The sequence below is a fragment of the Denticeps clupeoides genome, chromosome 3, assembly GCF_900700375.1.
Source record: "Denticeps clupeoides chromosome 3, fDenClu1.1, whole genome shotgun sequence".
NCBI lineage: Eukaryota > Metazoa > Chordata > Actinopteri > Clupeiformes > Denticipitidae > Denticeps > Denticeps clupeoides.
The window spans coordinates 35,449,930-35,469,451 of record NC_041709.1 but is presented as its reverse complement, the minus strand read 5'-3'; the positions used below and the strand labels follow the sequence as shown (position 1 = coordinate 35,469,451).

The 19,522-nt window shown below is 43.8% G+C and overlaps 1 protein-coding gene and 1 long non-coding RNA gene across 13 annotated transcripts in view; one reads left to right on the top strand and one right to left on the bottom strand.

Moving 5' to 3' along the window:
• The window catches only part of LOC114785606 (NACHT, LRR and PYD domains-containing protein 12-like), a 438,381-nt gene that overhangs the window by 408,735 nt on the left and 10,124 nt on the right, over positions 1–19,522 (top strand). For 5 of the 9 annotated variants that reach the window (XM_028972006.1, XM_028972007.1, XM_028972008.1 and 2 more), the window contains 11 exons: positions 833–946; positions 1,188–1,301; positions 1,501–1,727; positions 2,999–4,808; positions 4,951–5,118; positions 5,460–5,615; positions 5,773–5,946; positions 6,050–6,223; positions 6,367–6,540; positions 8,903–8,949; positions 9,675–10,357. In XM_028972006.1, the coding sequence (XP_028827839.1) occupies positions 833–946; positions 1,188–1,301; positions 1,501–1,727; positions 2,999–4,808; positions 4,951–5,118; positions 5,460–5,615; positions 5,773–5,946; positions 6,050–6,223; positions 6,367–6,540; positions 8,903–8,949; positions 9,675–10,207 (3,691 nt within the window). In that variant the 3' untranslated portion in view covers positions 10,208–10,357. Of the gene's footprint in view, positions 1–365; positions 526–832; positions 947–1,187; positions 1,302–1,500; positions 1,728–2,998; positions 4,809–4,950; positions 5,119–5,459; positions 5,616–5,772; positions 5,947–6,049; positions 6,224–6,366; positions 6,541–8,902; positions 9,156–9,240; positions 10,358–19,522 lie in introns of those variants that run through there. The other 4 variants (XM_028972004.1, XM_028972010.1, XM_028972009.1 and 1 more) reach the window with 4 other exon arrangements.
• LOC114785917 (uncharacterized) lies at positions 11,771–17,791 on the bottom strand. 4 transcript variants are annotated; one of them, XR_003749117.1, is made up of 6 exons: positions 17,729–17,791; positions 17,414–17,644; positions 16,830–17,041; positions 16,006–16,675; positions 14,840–15,005; positions 11,771–12,658 (listed from the first exon to the last, which is right to left on the bottom strand). It is a non-coding gene; the product is annotated as an uncharacterized LOC114785917 (long non-coding RNA). The 4 variants fall into 4 exon arrangements; XR_003749118.1 differs by lacking the exon at positions 14,840–15,005 and having other exon boundaries at positions 16,006–16,375; positions 16,568–16,675; XR_003749115.1 differs by lacking the exon at positions 14,840–15,005.

Sequence of the window (19,522 nt, the reverse complement as noted above, 5' to 3'; positions counted from 1 at the left end):
TCTGCAGGTCACCACAATATGGATGATCATGTTGTAACTAACAGTTTTTTAGAAAAAGAACAGTGAAGAGCACAAAGTCCCAGGTCCAAACCCCACTTACTACAATCGTGTCCCTGAGCAGGACACTTAACCCTGAGTGTCTCCAGGGGGGGACTGTCCCTGTAACTACTTACTATGAACCAGAACACCCAGGTTCAAACCCCACTTACTACCATCGTGTCCCTGAGCAGGACACTAAACCCTGAGTGTCTCCAGGAGGGGACTGTCCCCATAACTACTGGATAAGGACGTCCGATAAATGCTGTAGTATTTAAAAAACATTAAAAACATTTTTTTTGCTGAAACTGTTGCCTCTTTCCTCTTAGTGACCCCTGACCTCTGAACTCACCTCTACATTCACTGAATCCATCTGAAAGCCTCAACAGACACACAGAGCAGCGTCTCAGTGTCCAGCTGTGGGACCATGAAGAGATCTGGCTCCAGCAGCCACCAGGCTGATATCAGTGATGGGTCACTGCAGCCCAGGTCAGGAGGTTCCCAGAAGTCCTCAGATTTGCTGCTGAAAAGACTTTTAAAGCTGAAAACTGTACCCATAAGTAATAATATGGTTTTTGCCACTGTCAGATTTTCTTGTGTGATTCTCTCACTTGTAATTGTGGTGAATTATAGAAGAAGATGAAGCATGAATAGATCCAGTAGAAGCTGATCATGTCACTAATTATACATGTGAACAGTGCACCAGTTTAGATTTTACTAGAGTCGTGCTGCAGACCTGTAGACCTGCTGCTGTACTGAGATGATCAGATCTTTACGTTTCTTTTCATGTTTCCAGTATAAAGAGACACAGATCACCATTTCCACCGTTCAGCCGTGTGTCCATGAAGAGCGACAACTCCATGGTTCTCCCTCCTGCTTTTAGCATGGAACCAGAGAACTTTGACCCCAGGTGAGCTGAATTTATTTACAAGTAAAATTTAAATGTAAAGTGTCTCTGTGATTCTCTCACTTGTAATTGTGGTGAATTAAAGAAGAAGATGAAGCATGAAAAGATCCAGTAGAAGCTGATCATGTCACTAATTATACATGTGAACAGTGCACCAGTTTAGATTTTACTAGAGTCGTGCTGCAGACCTGCTGCTGTACTTACTGAGATGATCAGATCTTTACGTCTCTTTTCATGTTTCCAGTATAAAGAGACACAGATCACCATTTCCACCGTTCAGCCGTGTGTCCATGAAGAGCGACAACTCCATGGTTCTCCCTCCTGCTTTTAGCATGGAACCAGAGAACTTTGAGCCCAGGTGAGCTGAATTTATTTAGAAGTAAAATTTAAATGTAAAGTGTCGCAGGTTGAGATAAATCTGTTCTAAAATGATCTGAAGTCAGGATGTTTTGATCCAGTGAGTCCAGATCTGAGGAGTAATTTGTACTTCATTTCTAGTATAAATATGATGACTGTAGATCTGTAGCTGGTTGATCTGGATTCCTGTCTCTGTACAGCCTGACCCAGGACCAGTCCAGGTGTGGACTGTTTAAGGAGGTACTGAGGGACCCAGTCTCTATCAGCTGTGCACACAGGTTCTGTAGACCATGTATCTGCAGTAACTGGGACCAGTCTGGAACACCAGGAGATTATGGGTGTCCCCAGTGTGGAAAGAGATGCAGAACAGAACTGGTTCCACACCCAACCACAGCCTCATGTCCTCCAGACAGTAGAGAAGAAGATGGTAAGATGTAGATTTTATGTTCTTTCAGGACCACAGGACACATTTCAGCCATACTGGTTAAAGGAGATTAAAGTAATCAAATAAAATGTAGATTTCTATTGTATATTTTATACTATTTACATTCATGAAAATACAGTTCTGTGTTTATGGAGGCCGTCTCCAGGTCTCCAAATGTAGATGAAAGCCTTAATAAATTAGTTTAGTGCCTAGAAGGCACTGTGGTGGTAGAAGGGTGGTAGTAGCCTAGCAGGTAACACACTCGCCTATGAACCAGAAGACCCAGGTTCAAACCCCACTTACTACCATTGTGTCCCTGAGCAGGACACTTAACCCTGACTGTCTCCAGGGGGGGACTGTCCCTGTAACAACTGATTGTAAGTCGCTCTGGATAAGGGCATGTGGTAAATGCTTTAAATGTAAATGCACCGTGGAGAAATTGACCTCACTGGTAGCCAATCAGAAGAGAGTGGTTAGCCCCAGGAGGTCGAGGAACTTGTGTAAAGTTGGACCATGGACTGTTGGGACAAAGCAGGGGGTTTGCTGCAACTGGCATATGGTGGACAGGGTAGGCCAGTTGGTGACTGAGGTTGTCAACCCCTGAGGGCTGAGGCTGAAGCCTAAGAACGTGGTTTGTGTCACATGGAAGGAGGTAAAACACTGGCCTTGGTAGAGGGTTTTTCACTGGGATTCCCATCGTCCATTAGACTCCAGCTCATTCAAATGTAGCTGCCAGAGTTCTGGTCACGGCACTTCTCAGCTCCCTGCATTGGCTTCCTGTTTAGTACAATAGATTTTAAACCATAAACTGGTTGGGCCCGAGTTACATTTCTGATACGATATGATGATTATAATCCTGATTGGTCCCTCAGATCTGCAGGATCAGGCCAGTTGGTGGTGAAACTAAACACGGTGAAATGGCGTCTTGCCACTATGCTGCCAGAAGCTGAAATCAACTGTGTATTAATATCAGATCTGGTCCAACTGTAGCAGGTTTTAAACGGAGGATAAAAACTCTTCTCCTGCTTTTATCAAACTTCAGTTTTTTCAATCGTATGATACTAAAAAAATAAAGTTGTCTTGTCTACTTGCCAAATCTTACTGATTATGAAAATGAACGTGATTTGAGAGAGAGAGAGAGAGAGAGTGAGAGTGATATATAGAGAGATATAGAGTGATATATAGAGTGATATATAGGACTGAAACATGATCTGTACTAAAAGACGTCATGTAACTTTATTTTAACTATTTAAACTCTTTCTCTGAACCTGCAGCTGTCCCGCACCATGTTCTCCGGGGTCATAAAGCCAGTCTGAAGAAGAAGGTGGAGCGCATATGTGAGGGCATCGTGAAGCCAGGAGCCCAGACCCTCCTGAACAGGATCTACACTGAACTCTACATCACAGAGGGAGAGAGTGAAGGGGTGAACAGTGAACATGAGGTTTGGCAGATAGAGACGACGTCCAGGACCCCAACAGAAGAAGACACGGCCATCAACTGCAACGACATCTTCAAAGCTTTACCTGGGAGAGAGAGACCCATCAGAAGTGTGCTGACCAAGGGCATCGCTGGCATGGGAAAAACCGTCTCTGTGCAGAAGTTCCTTCTTGACTGGACAGAGGGAAATGCCAACCAGGACGTAGATTTCATGTTTGTTCTTCCGTTCCGAGAGCTGAATTTACTTCTAGACTCCCAGTACAGTCTTGATGGTCTTCTGCTGGACTTCCACCCTGAGCTGAAAGGCGTGGAGAAAAGGGAGTACGTTTCCTGGAAGGTGGTGTTCATCTTTGATGGCTTGGATGAAAGTCGACTTCCTCTGAATTTCCAGAAGAATGAGAAGTTGAGCCTCGTCACACAGACAGCATCACTGGACTCTCTGCTAACAAACCTGATTGAGGGGAATCTCCTCCCCTCTGCTCTCATATGGATCACCTCACGCCCAGCAGCAGCCAATCAGATCCCTGCTCAGTATGTCAGCCAGATAACAGAAGTACGAGGCTTTAATGACCCTCAGAAGGAGGAGTACTTCAGGAAGAGGATCAGTGACGAGACTCAAGCCGACAGAATCATCTCCCACATCAAGACATCAAGGAGCCTCTACATCATGTGTCACATCCCCGTCTTCTGCTGGATCTCAGCCACTGTTCTTCAGGAACTTCTGCTCCAGGACGAGAGTCAAGAAATCCCCAGAACGCTGACTGAGATGTTCATCCACTTCCTGATCATCCAGACCAACATGAAGAACCAGAAGTATGATGAGAGGAGTGAGATGGACAGAAGGAGACTCCTGGAGTCACATAAAGATGTGATCATAAAATTATCTAAACTGGCATATAAACACCTGCAGAAGGGCAACCTCATGTTCTATGAGGAGGACCTGAAAGAGTGCGGCATTGATCCTGATGAAGCTTCTGTCTACTCTGGCATGTGCACTGAGATCTTTAAGGAAGAGGCTTTGTTTTCTCAGAAGAAGGTCTACTGCTTTGTGCATCTGAGCATCCAGGAGTTTCTCGCTGCCTTCTTTATCTTTTACTCATTTATGATGAAGAACATGAAGGTACTGAAACTGTTCTTCAAAGAAAATAACAGATCAGAACCTGCATCTGGTTCTCTGGATGAGCTGCTGAAGGCTGCAGTGAATGAAGCCCTGCAGAGCAGAAATGGACACTTAGACCTTTTTGTCCGCTTCCTCCATGGCATCTCACTGGAGTCCAACCAGAAACTCCTGCAAGGCCTGCTGAGCCACACCGAGAGCAGCTCAGAGAGCATCAAGAGAACCATCCAAAATCTTAAAGTGGTGCAGAAGAAGAACATCTCACCTGATAGATGCATCAACTTGTTCCACTGCCTGATAGAAATGAAGGACAGCTCAGTTCAGGATGACATCCAGGCTTTCCTGAAGAAAGATCAGGGTGAGAGACAGAAGGAACATCTCTCTCTTGCACACTGCTCAGCTCTGGCCTACATGCTGCAGATATCAGGACAGGTACAGGTGCTGGATGTGTTGGACCTGAAGAGCTACAGAACATCAGATGAGGGTCGGAGGAGACTGATCCCAGCTGTGAGGTGCTGCAGAAAGGCTGTGTGAGTGAGAATCAGCTGAATATCCTGGATGTTTCATATTCAGGAACATCATTTATAGATTATATCAATATTCATTATTAATTGATTATTGGTTGATCAATAAGAAGCTTCTTTAAAATTAAACCTTCTTTTTGCTTTTCAGACTCTCTGGCTGTAAACTCACAGATTCGTCCTGTGAAGTTGTATCTTCAGTCCTCCAGTCAGTAAACTCCACCCTGATAGATCTGGACGTGAGTGACCTGCAGGAGTCAGGAGTGAAGATGATCTTCTCTGGACTGAAGAGTCCTCACTGTAAACTGGAGTCGCTGAGGTCAGTTTTACTGCAGTTTTAGCTGCACATCAAGAACACCGACTGTCTTCTGTTTTTATATCCAGGTGAGCTGATATTATATCAAAATAAAAGTCCAGATTGCTGCAGACAGAACAGTCACTGTCCCCAACACACCCTAAACACATCTGCTGACATCAGCTACCAGGTTAACATACCGCTCATGTCATGCAGATGTTCCATATCCTAGAAGACGCTTTATTAAACCTGCAGACCCAAAGGTGAAGGTTAAGTGTAGAAAAGAACTCATTTCTGCTGTTATATTTTAATGATGTGAATATGTGGAGATGTTAGGATGATATTTCTCTTCTCTGCTGATTTAGACTCGTTGGCTGTGATCTGACAGTCGAGACTTTCTGTGAAGTTCTGGCTGCACTTCATCAATCAGCAGTGAGGAATGTGGAGCTGGAAAGTGGTGATGTGGAGAAACGAGGAGAAAAGCTGAATTTTACTAAACTGCCTGGTAAACAGACCCTGAGGTGAGATTCTGGATTCTAGAATTCAAACAGAATGTGACCTTCATGTGTGGTGGACATGGTCTGCAGGGAATGAACCATCAGACATGAAACAGTAGTGAGTTCACCTCCTGACCAACACACCCAACATCACTCACCTTCTACCCTCCTCTCTTTACAGACTTGATGGATGTGAACTAACAGAGAAAAGCTGTGAAGTTGTAGCTTCAGTCCTCCAGTCAGTAAACTCCACCCTGATAGATCTGGACCTGAGTAACAGTGACCTGCAGGAGTCAGGAGTGAAGATGATCTTCTCTGTACTGAAGAGTCCTCACTGTAAACTGGAGACACTGCGGTCAGTTTTACTGCAGTTACTTCATGCTGATGAGGATCTGAATAATAATCTGAACATTTTATTTTCTAGTTCTGAATAAGATGATTCTGATTTTCCTCTACAGGATGAGGTTCTGCTCTCTAACAGTCCAACACTGTGAAGTTCTGGCCTCAGTTCTGAGCTCAGGCTCCTCCCACCTGACACACCTGGACCTGAGTGAGAACGACCTGCAGGATTCAGGAGTGGAGACACTTTCTACTGGAGTGAGGAGTCCACACTGTAAACTGGAGACACTAAGGTCAGTTTTCTACCAGTCATATGGACCAGTAAACTCTCACCAGTGCAGACTGTGTCATGTTAGGACATTTTGCACCTTCTGGACCTGAATCATTACTGGAGAAGTGGAGTAACTCAGCTCTGTTCCTCCCTCCACCACCACAGCTTGTCACACTGCTGCATCTCTGAACGTGGCTGTGAGTTTCTGTCTTCTGCTCTGAGTTCAAACCCCTCCTACCTGAGAGAGCTGGATCTGAGCTACAACCATCCAGGAGAAGCAGGAGTGAAGCTGCTTACTGCCAGACTGCAAGATCCACACTGCAAGCTGGAGAAGCTCAAGTAAGATCTGGGACTGATGTTTACACTGTGTGTGTGTGTGTGTGTGTGATTGTGTGTGTGTGTGTTAGTTCATTATCAAGTGGGTGAATCGTGTGGCGTGTGGCATATAACAACGTTCTATCATTTAAACAATAGTATGATGCGACGCCACATATGTTGTCTTGTACTGTGCACTGAGACAGAAATTCTCATGTCTTTGGACAATGATCCTGTAATAAACCAAGTCGCAGAGACCAGTGCGCTGCTCAGGCGGTTATTCATGTTTTAGGGGGGAGGACGATGGAAAGTTATGTTATACTGTCAATAACAAACCTGCAAAGAACAGAGCAATTTTTTACAATTCTAACACTAATTTTCTTGCTACTTGATACGTTCTGATATTGTAAAGAGGTTGGTGGAGATTTGCCCTTTAACTCATCTTCTCATATTTGTGAATTCTGAGTTGTATTGAACTGTTTCCTAGCAGATGTCACGTTCCCCTCTAGCTCAGGTGAAAAATGGAGGACGCAGGTTGAAGAAATAACAATGCGTATTTTATTTGAACTCAAAAACAAAATGAAAGAACTGAAATGTCCTTGCGTGAAGTGCCACGCGGGATCTTCAGCGAAGCCCTCAGCGAGAGCCAAAGATCGCCCTTGTCTTGCCCAGGCTTTGAACCGGCGTGGCGGAGCTGTAGTGAGACTAGAGGGGAGAGTTGAGTTCCAGTCCTTCTGTGGGGTTCACAGTCACTGCCGTTTAAGGACAGCATGCGGTACAGCGATGATCTCTGGTTGTGTGAGGGAGACCGAACGCAGAACTAAAGGGACTGGCTGGTTATAAAGAGGATTGGACAGACCCATTACCACTAAACTAACCAATCACCGATCAGAAGTCATTACCCCGCTAAGCACCCATGATTACCACCACTTACCTGTGATGAAGAACAGGTGGGAATAACAGGGTGCTAGTGAGCCCCAGAAGAACACACACTAATACACGGGAGAGGTCGACTGCTGGGGGCGTGGCAGAGGTGGCACGAATGTTACAGCAGAGGTGCACTTTTTATTAATTAATTAATTTTTATTTCCTATTTTTATTTATTAAGTTGGATATCTGTGAATACTTATTTGAACAGAATAAATATTCTGATATTGTTGAACAGAATTATGTTGGAGATGTATCTCACGTTGGTGAAGTGACCCTTACTTGCACTGAATATGAAATATTTTATAAAAATACACTGAATTACACGGCTTTACAAAACAGGGCGCTATTGTAGACGTAACATATACAGTTATAATTACATGATTTTATTAATAACAGGTCGTGATGTAAAGTGGGCCGGTCTGAGACATTTAATTCCAGGGCTGAAAATGAGTCCAACTCCGTCCCTGACCAAGACCAAGACCAAGGCTGGTGGAGATAACAGACTAGGGTTAGAATCCACATCACATTACTCACATCAACATTAGAGAAGAAAGGCGCTGCTGTAAAGTATCATTACTCGTTCAATCAAATTCATCTTTTTAATGATATTGTCCATATGTCTCTTGTTTAAAATGTCCCAGATTTATCAAGGTTACAAGGCCTGATGGAAAATAATATTCTCAGCTATCATCTCCTGAACCATTTTATCAGACCTTGTCTGAAAGAGATGGGATGTACCAGGAACATGTTCATATTAAGTCTCTTATTCCAGGTACAGAGGTCTCCAGTAAGATATGAATATGGATATGTAATCATCCCTTGTTTTTAATTGAAGATGAAGTTCACTGATGTTCAAATGTTCACTGACACTCTTAAATACATTTTCTTCGAACAAATTTGTCAAATTAACATTAGTAAGACGGTGCTGGTTCACTGATCTACAGTTAGTTACTTAATAAAGGGTAGAGTACAGAGACCCTAAATACCATGAACTGTGCTGTTAATTAAAATAATTTACTCTAAATTCATTTTAATCTGTAAAATCTAAAGATGCACTTCAAGATGGAGTCAGAGAGGACTCAGCTAATCAAGTTTAATTTTCATTTTGGAATGTAATACAGTGAAATTATTGCTGCTCTTGCACATAGACACGGGATTCTAATCAGCCGGACTCATTTTCTGACGGAAGGACGACACAGACTTCATCCAGGACCAGTTACAAGGTCCGGGGAAAATGCCTGGTTATAGATGGATGTTCACAAAGTGCAGAGAAAATGGCCTTCAAGCAAGAAAAGACCAAGTTAGAATCATATTAGCCGAGTTTCTGACTCACTACAGTCAAATCCTGCAGGAGCTGAACAGCTGCTGATGGGGTTCTTCAGCTCTGCTAGAATGGATCTGACTGGTTCTGCTGCATGTCTGAGTTTATTTAGTAAAATCTCCTCTTTTCCTACAGTGTTGACCATGATGGTGAATGCAGGTTGAAGTCTGGACCTCAGAAATGTAAGTTCTTCTGTCTTCTGGTAAAGTCACAGTGGATTTTGAAGATGTGTTTGTGTCAGAACTACTTTTCTGGTTCTGATGATTGAAATGTTCTTCAGCTCAGCAGCATGAGAGGTGATGTGTGTGTCTCTGTAGCTGGTAGTTGTAAGAAGTGTGATTGGTTGAGAGGTGACGCTGCTGGACTGGAGATACTGGAGAAAAGTCACATGAAGACATGATCTGAACTCTTCAGCGAATAGTAAAACTGGAGATGCTCCTGATTCTCCTTAATCGTCCTGATCTTTATTACAGCAGATAAAAATATACAGACGTTACCCACCTTAGTCCACAGCACAGACTGGATCCAGCGTTCCCATCATGGGAAATGAATAAAAGCTCCTGATCACCATCACCCACCTACTGACTTCTCCTGATGAAGGTTTACTGACTCTGTAGTTAAGAAGTGAAGGAGCAGCAGCATCACTGCAGCATGGAGGTCAAGGTCACAGGTCACAACATATAAATCCAGATGGTCCAGTAACAGACAGATGAAGGTTCTCCTTCTCCTCCTCCAACCTACTGGTTGTGTGGAGCTGAAGAGCTGCTGGTGGAGCTACACCTGTGTAAATGATGAGGTCACTCCAGAGTAAAAGTGTCAAGATATCAACTAGAAACAGGAAACACACACACACACACACACACACACACAGCTTGTTCTGATGTTAATGTTCTGTTCTTATCTGCAGATGCCTGTAAGTTCACACTGGACCCCAACACAGCAAACAGAGATCTCCTCCTGTCTGAGGGGAACAGGAAGGTGATGCTTGTGGGAGAGAAGCAGCCGTATCATCCAGAGAGATTTGAGGGCTGTGAGCAGGTTCTGTGTAGAGAGGGCGTGTCTGGACGCTGTTACTGGGAGGTGGAGAGGAGTGAAGGTCTGGTTTATATAGGAGCGACGTATAAAGGAATCAGCAGGACAGGACTCAGGAGTGCCCGTTGTCTTGGAGACAATAACAAGTCCTGGATTCTGTTCTGGTTTAATAACAGTTACTGTGTCAGTCACAATAAAATCACCACTGCCATACCTGCCACGCCCTCCAGCTCCAACAGAGTAGGTGTGTATCTGGACTGGTCGGCCGGGACTCTGACCTTCTACAGCGTCTCCTCTGATAAACTGACCCACCTGCACACGTTCCACTCCACATTCACTGAACCCCTCTACCCAGGGTTTGGGGTTTTAAGTTATAACTCTTCAGTGACCCTGTGTGAGATAAAATAACCTCCTGTACCTGCAGGAACATCTTCAGTCTAACACTATGTTTCCACAAGGTTCTGTCCTAGGTCCTGTGCTATTTTCATTACAACACACAGTTGTATCTGTCAGCAATGCCAGATAAGAGGCAGCAGCTGAACAGATTAGAGAATTGACTGAAGGACATTAGACAGTGTGTCAGGATTGCCTGCAGCTGGGCTCCACACCTGACTCCAATCCTGACGCCCCATAAATGCCAGAAGTTTCCGCCCCTTCTAGGTCTCCGGCATTTTCGTGAACTCAGACATGAACTTGACTTCAGTGGGTGAATGTATGTGTTTTCAGTTCTGGCAATCGCCACACGCCTGCGGGCAAGTTTATGTTCGTTATTGTAGTTAAATTGTTTTTGGCCATCGCGCCGCTGTTTATTTGTAATAATTGTTTATTTGTTAATAAAACCCCCTTCACAACATGCCAAACCTCTGCGCTTCCTTCCCCCGTAAGCCCGTAGACGTGACAGAATGCCGGAGACCTAGAAGGGGCGGAAACTTCCGGCATTTATGAGGCGTCAGGATTTGAGTCAGGTGTGGAGCCCAGCTGCAGGCAATCCTGACACAGTGGATGCTCACCAACGTTCTTCTGATAAGATAGAAGCTCTTATACTTGGGCCTCAAGCAGCCAGACATAAGCTGCCCCACTACATCATAACTCTGGATAGACTTTCTATCTCACCAAGTACTGAAGTAAAGGATCTAGGTGTCCTCATTGATGCAGGTCTCTTATTCGATTCGCATGTAGATAATGTCACTAGAACAGCATTCTTTCACCTTAGAAATTGCAAAAATAAGAAACATCATCTCAATGCATGATGCACAAACGTTAATCCACACCTTTATTCTTCTATTTTCTTATTTTGGTTACCTGTATTCTGGTGTGGGTGAGAGGGAATTATAGTGACAAACTGGGTATTAATAATTAATTGTGGAATATCTAAGGGTGTTGGTGTTTCTGGTTATATCAAATGTGTTTCTGTATTTTCTGTTTGTTAAATTTATTATTATTGTAAAAAGTTATATGAGTTATAAACCTCTGATTACCCCCCAAAAATTGCATGGAAGCAGCCGTGCCCTTGGGGTAGTGGGTCGAGGACCTGGTTCTGTTCTCTTGAACACATGCCGTGGGCTGTAGGAGGTACGTGGGGTTGGTGCACAGGATGTTACTTTTTATTATAAATGATGTGCATATTAAGAATATTACTGTGTGTGCATGTTCTAATAATGCTGTATATTGTACAGAGAGGCGCAGGAAGGAGGGAGATGTGATGTTCCGACTTTGCTTTTTGTGCAGAAAAATAATCATGGTTAAGCAATCTCTCGGTGTCATCTCATCATTTACTGTTTGAGGAGCAAAATAAAAATGCAACAACGCTGAAGAACTGGCACAAACTGGTGCCGTGACCCAGATCAACTGGTGGGCCAATTGCAGACCACCGGAGGAGCGCTGGATGTGCTTCGCGACGCCGAACCGCAGTTCATCTTGAGAACTGGTGTGGGTCATCTGCCCATATAAATGGATAGTATCTACCTTTAGTTATTTTATTTATCTATTTTTATTTGTGGGGAATGGATGCGAGTGGTAAAGTCACAGAGGTTTCTAGTGCCAGAAGGGGTACTTGTCTTACATTTTTTCTCGATTGCTTAAACTCATTTCTTGAAACTATGCCTCGTATTCTCGAAACAGTAAACAAATCCATAACGTCTCACCCAATTTCCCAAACATCGTATTTTCAGGTCAGAATGAAGCTCTACACTCAAAACCATTCACTCTTGCTGAAAAACCAAACTTTGCCCACAGACATCACACACAAGGCCTCAAAAACACACACTACAACATAGTCTTACACATTGGTGCAATAAATTAAAAACAATATTTCCAAAACTGGCTAGTTATGTTGCACATTGTGTATATATAGTGGCACATTTTTATTATTTGTACAGTACAACACACACCAAAAACATTATTCCACCTCAGCATCCTGTCTTTGGTCTGGGTCAGGCCAGAGAATCTCATCCACATCACAGGCTATATTGGCCCTAGCCAGGCAGCGGGGGTAAAATCCTCTTGCATTGCACAGTTCAAGAGCATAAACTGCCATGCTGTGATGGAACAATACTTCATACAATACCAAAACTCATACCTGAACATTTTCCGCTCATTGGTTTTTCACTGTCAGAGTTTCGTTCAAAAGGGATGCAGTATGCCTGTTTCATTCGGAGTTGGTTCTTTCGGGGGTTGCGGTCAATTGTGGAGAGGCTGATGGCATTTATCCCTCGAAAATGTTGATCATCCTCAATCACTCTCCTTTGAATCTCTCGCAGGCGGATTACATTATTGGCAATGACCATGTTCACAAGTTCCCTCTCTTGCTCCTCTGACAAAAGCCTTAACCTGCCTCCACCAGGTGGTCGTCTCTGTGTCCTACAAAAATAGAAGCACTCATTACTGTGACTGTCACACATCCTTTTTACAGGAAATAAATGGAAACATGCTGAAACTCAAGAAACTTGAGTTTAGTAACTCAAAAGTTACTGTACAGAGCAGTCTTACTGCAAGTACACCTACATGTTTTCCTCCCTGAAGGTTCTGATGATGGAGGCAACAGTGAAGCGACTCAAATTTGGCTGTACTCGTTGCCCAGCCTCCCTCATAGTCATACCATGGACAAGGACATGGTCAACTCTTCGACCTCCCTGGTGTCCTAGACCTACTTCTGCTCCTCTTCCTCCTCCACCACGTCCTCCTCCTTTGCATCTCTTTGGATCCATTGTTTCAAACCTGAATGAGCTGACTTTGGCCCTTTTATCTACCCATCAAAGTTTCTGATTGGTGTGTGATAAATTTTGACTCCTAGTGTTTCCACTTGGTTAATTGTGTGCTACTTGAGCTCAAGCTGTGCTGATTTAAGTTAACATTGTTGAATACTCGTGCTTTCCAAATGACCACATGGTGTAAGCACTGAAAAATGTAGGGATTTGTGTGTAAAGTTTTGCAGTAACAGTTCACCAAATCTGACTCATGTGTTAAAGCAGGGGAATAGTGTTTATAGTTCAGGGAAATGGGTGTACTTTTTGAAAAATAGCATTATGGTTTTGAAATTTTAATTCAAAAGATTGGTTATAGTGTTTTAGCAATCGAGAAAAACTGTAAGACATTTGCCAGATGCCCTTATCCAGAGCGACTTACAACGTGCTTCCACGTTACAATCAATGAAGTGACCAGCTCTGGTTCACCAGGACCCCCAACTATGAATACAATCTTTTTATTCACTTGGTTCTAGTTTCTATACAGAAGTCAGACAAGAAGAAGGTTACAAGTTCATCTAAATATAGATCCAGTCATGCTGGATCTGGCCTTGACCAGGTGGGCATGACTGTCATTGATGCATCGGAATTAAATTTGGTGCTAAAGTCGGAGGCGCCGCCATCTTTTTGGGGGGATGGTGCTGACAAGTGCTCTGTTTTTGAAATGGAGGAATTAATGAGAACTTATCTTGGTTAAAAGAACCTGTCTAACTCTGAGATGGTCGTGGAGGTGGTCGATAGACTGCTGGGTCAGGCCAGAGAAATTACCAGGGTGTGGATGCATAATAATGGACAGATGTTACATCAGTTTTTAACATTCTGAGACACCATTTTGCCAATTCAGATAGCTCAGGCCTACCTCTGGCGGATGCCTTGTATGCCACCAGACCACGTCCTAACGAGGGTTCGCTGAACTATTGTATTAGATTAAATTGAGCTGCAGAGGTAGCAGAGCAGACCCTCAGAAGTGAAGGGAGGTTCATGAAGAATTAGAGTATGGAATTTGTGGTCATGTTCATTCAAAATTGTCCAAACCGTGAGCTTGCTCTGCTGTTCAAAAGCAAACCTCTTCGTTCGTGGACTGCTGGTGAGGTGCAGGAGCACTTGGATGAATTTTTAAGGGAGCGTAAAGCTAAAGGAGGTCGCCTGGGGCAGCATGCGGTATTTTTAGATGGAGGGTTGGACCATGGCGGAAGTGGTGATGTGACGTCAGAAGATATTGCGTCTCATGGTGTCACAACCAATAGACCTCCAGCCCACCAGAGAGCACCAGACCAGCCAGAGAGATGGCGACCCGGAAGCGGAAATGTGAGAGCTCTTTGAGTTTAATTCATTCCCAGAGACGCTAGCCTTATTTTCCTACGCCCAGCTGACTAGAATCCACGAGCTTTGCCTGTCCCTTTTGTTACGACGATCTCCTGACGGATTCTACATCGAAACCACGACCTTCGCCTGCCATTGACACTGAGTTTGCCTGCCCCTTTTGACAAGACGATCTCCCCGCTACCCCCCACGAAGCCCGAGTTCCCTCCACGCCGCGCTGAGGCACGTCCACGACTACACTCCCGTCCCCACTCACCTCCGGCCTCCCTCTTCCTGACTAAACGCCTCCTGTCCTCCTCCCCAGCGCGTCCTATGTCTACTCTCCGTGCGACGACTTGTCCCCTTGCTCCAAGCATGCCTGCAAATGCGTCCCCGAACTCCAGCAGTGATACATGGGGATTGTAAACAAAAGCAGGCGGGGGACTCTATGCTTAATAGCGTTTTGGGCATGTTAGAGAAAACTCTTGTAACTCACCCTCAGTCTGTGCACCCCCTGAATTTTCACCCAAGTAAATGCAGAGTCGGTGATAGCTCTGTTAGTTCGGCCTTATCAGGGCTCTTAGTTTTGTTAACTCAAAATCTCTGGAAATCGAATGAATTGCTGGTGTCTTCCTCTTGTAAGTCGCTTAGGATAAAAGCGTCTGCAAAATAAAGTAAAGTAATTTAAAAGCTCTGAGCACACAACGAACATTCACTGTAGGATGATGCTACCCCAAAACGATCACAGATCCGTCCTGGCTACCCCACTGAAAATTTCCTGCCTCTGCCACTGTGTATTCCGTGGTGGTCTACTAGTGTCAGTGTTGGGAAGGTTACTTTTAAAATGTATTCCATTACAGATTACAGAATACATGCTCCAAAATGTAGTTTGTTATGTATTCCGTTAGGTTACTCAATGTGAGTAACGTATTCTGAATACTCTGGATATTGTCATGCTTTTTACAACTACATGAATGTAGCAATCACAGATAATAAAAAAGCCTTAACCATTTCTTTATTTATAAAGCTGAAAAGTGGAAGAGTATTAGACAAACATAAAATATGCCATTGAAAAGTATTTACTGTTATGGTCATCAACATATTCCATCACTTAGTTAAAATAAAAAGTAGCCTTGCACAAGAAAAAAATTCAATGACGCTCTTCCTGATTAGGACAAAAAAGGTCAATTTTTTAAAAAGAACTGACTTCCAGATGTTTCTCTAGGTTGGATGTGAAGTCTTTTGACGCTGAGAGCAGCTTGGTTGTTTGCATTGTATGATCAGATTTGCCCGTCCCTTTCTTCTTTAAATGTGAAGTGGTGTCGGAATTTCCAAGTAAGAAATGCATTCCTGCCCGGCCACTGCTGGCTCTGTTGTGCTGGCTCCGGGTCCACCGATGTTAACAGGACGCGCACATTAGAGCCGCTTATTGCGTGTTTTGTTGGGGTTTCCAGTGTTCTGACGATTTATGCTGCTACCGGTTGCTGGTGCTACCGTATAGTTCCATTTCAATTTGTGCATTTCCAATAACGGTACAAATCACTTTAAATGCCACTCATTTAAACAGTAACTGTAACGAAATACAGTTACTCATACTTTGTATTCTAAATATGTGATACCGGTACATGTATTCCGTTACACTGACTAGTGTAAATTACTTACACGCTATGACGCTGTCATTTCTTGCATTGTACAATGCGCTGAGATGCAGGGGTCTGCCGAGGGCTTTAATGGCCACGAGATCAGAAGAGTTCATGACTGCAGAACAAGTACAGATAGTTACTGTGTCTTGCAGTGACAGAGGCCAATGTTCACATTTAAAGGACTTTCACCAGATTGTAATTTTTCTCCAAATCACACAAAACCCACATTTTCAACACAGGACACAGGGGCAGTGGTGGCCAATCGGTTAAGGAAGAGGCCTCGTAATCAGAAAGTTGCCGGTATGAATCCCGATCCGCCAAGGTGCCATTGAGGTGCCACAAGCACCATCCCCACACACTGCTCCCTGGGTGCCTGTCATAGCTGCGCACTGCTCACCAAGGGTGATGGTTAAATGCCGAGGACAAATTTCACTGTGTGTACTGTGCACGCCAATACAGGACACTATATTTATTTACAGAAACTATATCTTGTTAAATCCAATATTTATATATCTGTGACTACATATTTTATGAATGTTGACCCTAAATGAAGAACTTTAGGAACATTCAGGAAACAGAACCAGAGCTCATCTGATGATGTACAGCTGGGCGCTCTCACAGTGTTCCTCTCAGGTCAGTTGCTTGTGAGTCTAGAGATCAGCTCCGCTGTGCTCTTATCACGTCCCCGTCTAGGGGTTGGGAAACATGACAACCAACCAAACCTAAAGTGCTTTATACAACTACAGATACGCAATCCACAGAAGGACAACTCACCATGAAAGAAGAGACAATACAAATACTCAACAAAACCACAACTAACCACTTCCAGCAGAAGTAACTCACGTAACTGTTCCTTCTTGGTAATGATGTTACAGGACGTCCCGAGCGTGAATCGAGCTGTGAAGGGGGCGTTCCCGCGAAGCACGTTTGTGACTCTGGTCTGACTCTGGTCTGCTGTCTGACTGTCAGGAAACTGCTGGATTCCTGGTTTTATTCCTGATGATCTCGCTCTGCAGCCGCCCACTGCCTGCTGCTCTTCTCTAAAGTCATGTGACCTTCAAGAAAGAGAAAGGACACAACAACACAGCGAAATGGCATTTATCCCATGAGATCCGGGTCCGCCGCTGCCCCACACTGTGTGTGTGTGTGTGTGTGTGTGTGAGCGCGGGGGCAGTGGGGGCCTAGTGGGTAAGGAAGCGGCTGTGCTGCAGTGTTTCACAATGCCAATCACATCACTTTCACTTTCACTTACAGTACATTAAATCACCCATTTTTGACATTACAGGCATGTTTAACTTAAAAAAAGTATTTGCTCTCAAACTTTTTGATTATGATTTAATTAAGAAATTGTATTATTGTTGACTAGAGACTAATAAGATAAGTAGATAGAACAAAAGTAAGTGCAGCAAAAAGGTAAGATCAGCTACCCCTAGAAGAGATGAAATGGGAAACCTCTCCTCATATCTCCACCCTGCGAAGAAACCACTTCAGTTGCTTGTATCCACGATCTTGTTCTTTTGGATATTACCCAACGTTCATGGCCAGGGGCGTAGACTGACTGGTTTTTACTCTCAGCTCCTTCTTCACCACAACAGGCCGGTGCGGCGGCCATAGATCTGCTGATCCCAGGACACTTGAAGGAGTGTCTCAGCTCTGAGCTGGAGAGAGCAATCCAGGACAAGTCCAGAATGAGAAAAACGCAGTGACATCTAGAAGTCAGAAGTTATTGGACAATCACCAACCTGAACTGATACCACTTGCAGGCTCACTCTACCCTGGAAGGGCATCCCTCTCTCTGTCACTCCTTCCCAACGTCTCTTCCTTTCTTTATTTCTCTCTCCTAGAGTTTTTTTTTTGTGGAATTTTTCCTTGTGTGCAGAAGGGTCAAGTGTGGGGGATGTCAACTGTAGGGCCTGTCAAAGCCCATTGAGACGCACTGTATGTGATTATGGGTTTTATAAGAAATAAAAGTTTCTTGTTTATAATCACATAATAATAATCAAGGTCATATGTCTGGGTCATAATCTGGTGCGTTTTATAGTTTTTTTAAATAATTTCATACATTTGCCTGAGATGAATTTCACCTGCAATGCATGATGGTTAATTCAATCAGTGTGCACCTAAAAATTTATAGTAAACACTGCAGTCTTCTATACTTTATAGACACGCTTTATTAGAATCCAAATTAACCAGAGCAAGTCCTATGTTGCAGAATGGAATAAATTCATTTTTAATGAATTCTACACACAACACCCTATAATGACAATGTGAAAAAAGTTTACTTGAGATTTTGGCCAATTTATAAAAATTAAGATGAGAGCTCACATGTACATAAGTATTCTCAGCCTTTGCATTGAAGCTCAAAATTGATCTCAGGCCTCAAAGGTTAAAATTTCCAGGACTCTTTCTAGAGAAGTAGACCAAGAACTCGACAGAGCGCTCTTCAACTCCAACTGAGGTGACTGTTCGTCTTTCAGCAGGACAATGACCCAAAGCACACAACCAAGATATCAAAGGTGTGGGTTCAGGACAATTCCGTGAATGTCCAGTCTCCAACTTACAAGTTTGCAACTCCTTTTCGATTTCCTTCTCCCGCACAGCACGGCTGTCACGTTCAGATCCCCACTTGGCTGCTTCATATTGCATCTGATGTTCTCGCTCATCTTTAATTCAATTTCAGAGACGCTACCGGCTGCAGACTCCAGAGATGCCTGACCCTCGATCCGCGCCACAATGACGTTAATGCCCAATAAACCCCGTTCTACTGCTTTAAACAGTGATTCCTTCAACTATTTATCCTTCCTTGTTAATCGCTTATTTATCAGTTCTCTGTGGTGCAACGCAACAGAAGTTCGTACGATGAGCTCAGAATGAACTCATCTGCCTGCCTAACACGATCCCACTAAATAAACCTTCTCTTCTTCAAAGAGCTTTACCAATTGAAGGTTCGCGGTCAGTCAGAAGAGAAACCGCTAAGCTCCCTCCGGGTTTGCTCTTCAAAACACCACCCAAATAAAATCCGCAAACACAAACCAACACAACAACAAATGCGCTCAGATGGAGGAATTATGAAAATCCGGCTAGAGACGCCTAATTTACCAGAGTTCCCAAAGAATGCTGAACGTGCGTCTTCACAAGAAAAAACAGCTCCCGGACGAGCCCCCAGTTTTGTTACGAGACAGTCTAGGGGTACAGCCCATAACAAAAGAAAAATTGGATGGCACTGCAATTTCTGTGACGAAAAAGGAACATGAGGCCCCTTTTATTCTGGCTGTCCAATGCAGGAACACGTGGGCTCAATTTTCAATCACCGGGCATCCTGCAAACACAACACAAACACAGAACAGAAACACACCACAAAAACCAGGACATACACATGCTAATGAATCTGAACTCCAATGACATTAAAACTGTGTTTTTACATCCCTACAATGTAATCCAGTTTAAGTTTTAATAATTCACAATCCTGGTCCTTATGGAAAATCAATGGACGCAGATTCCCAAGTGAGCTCATTTCCATGTTTTACGACAGCTCT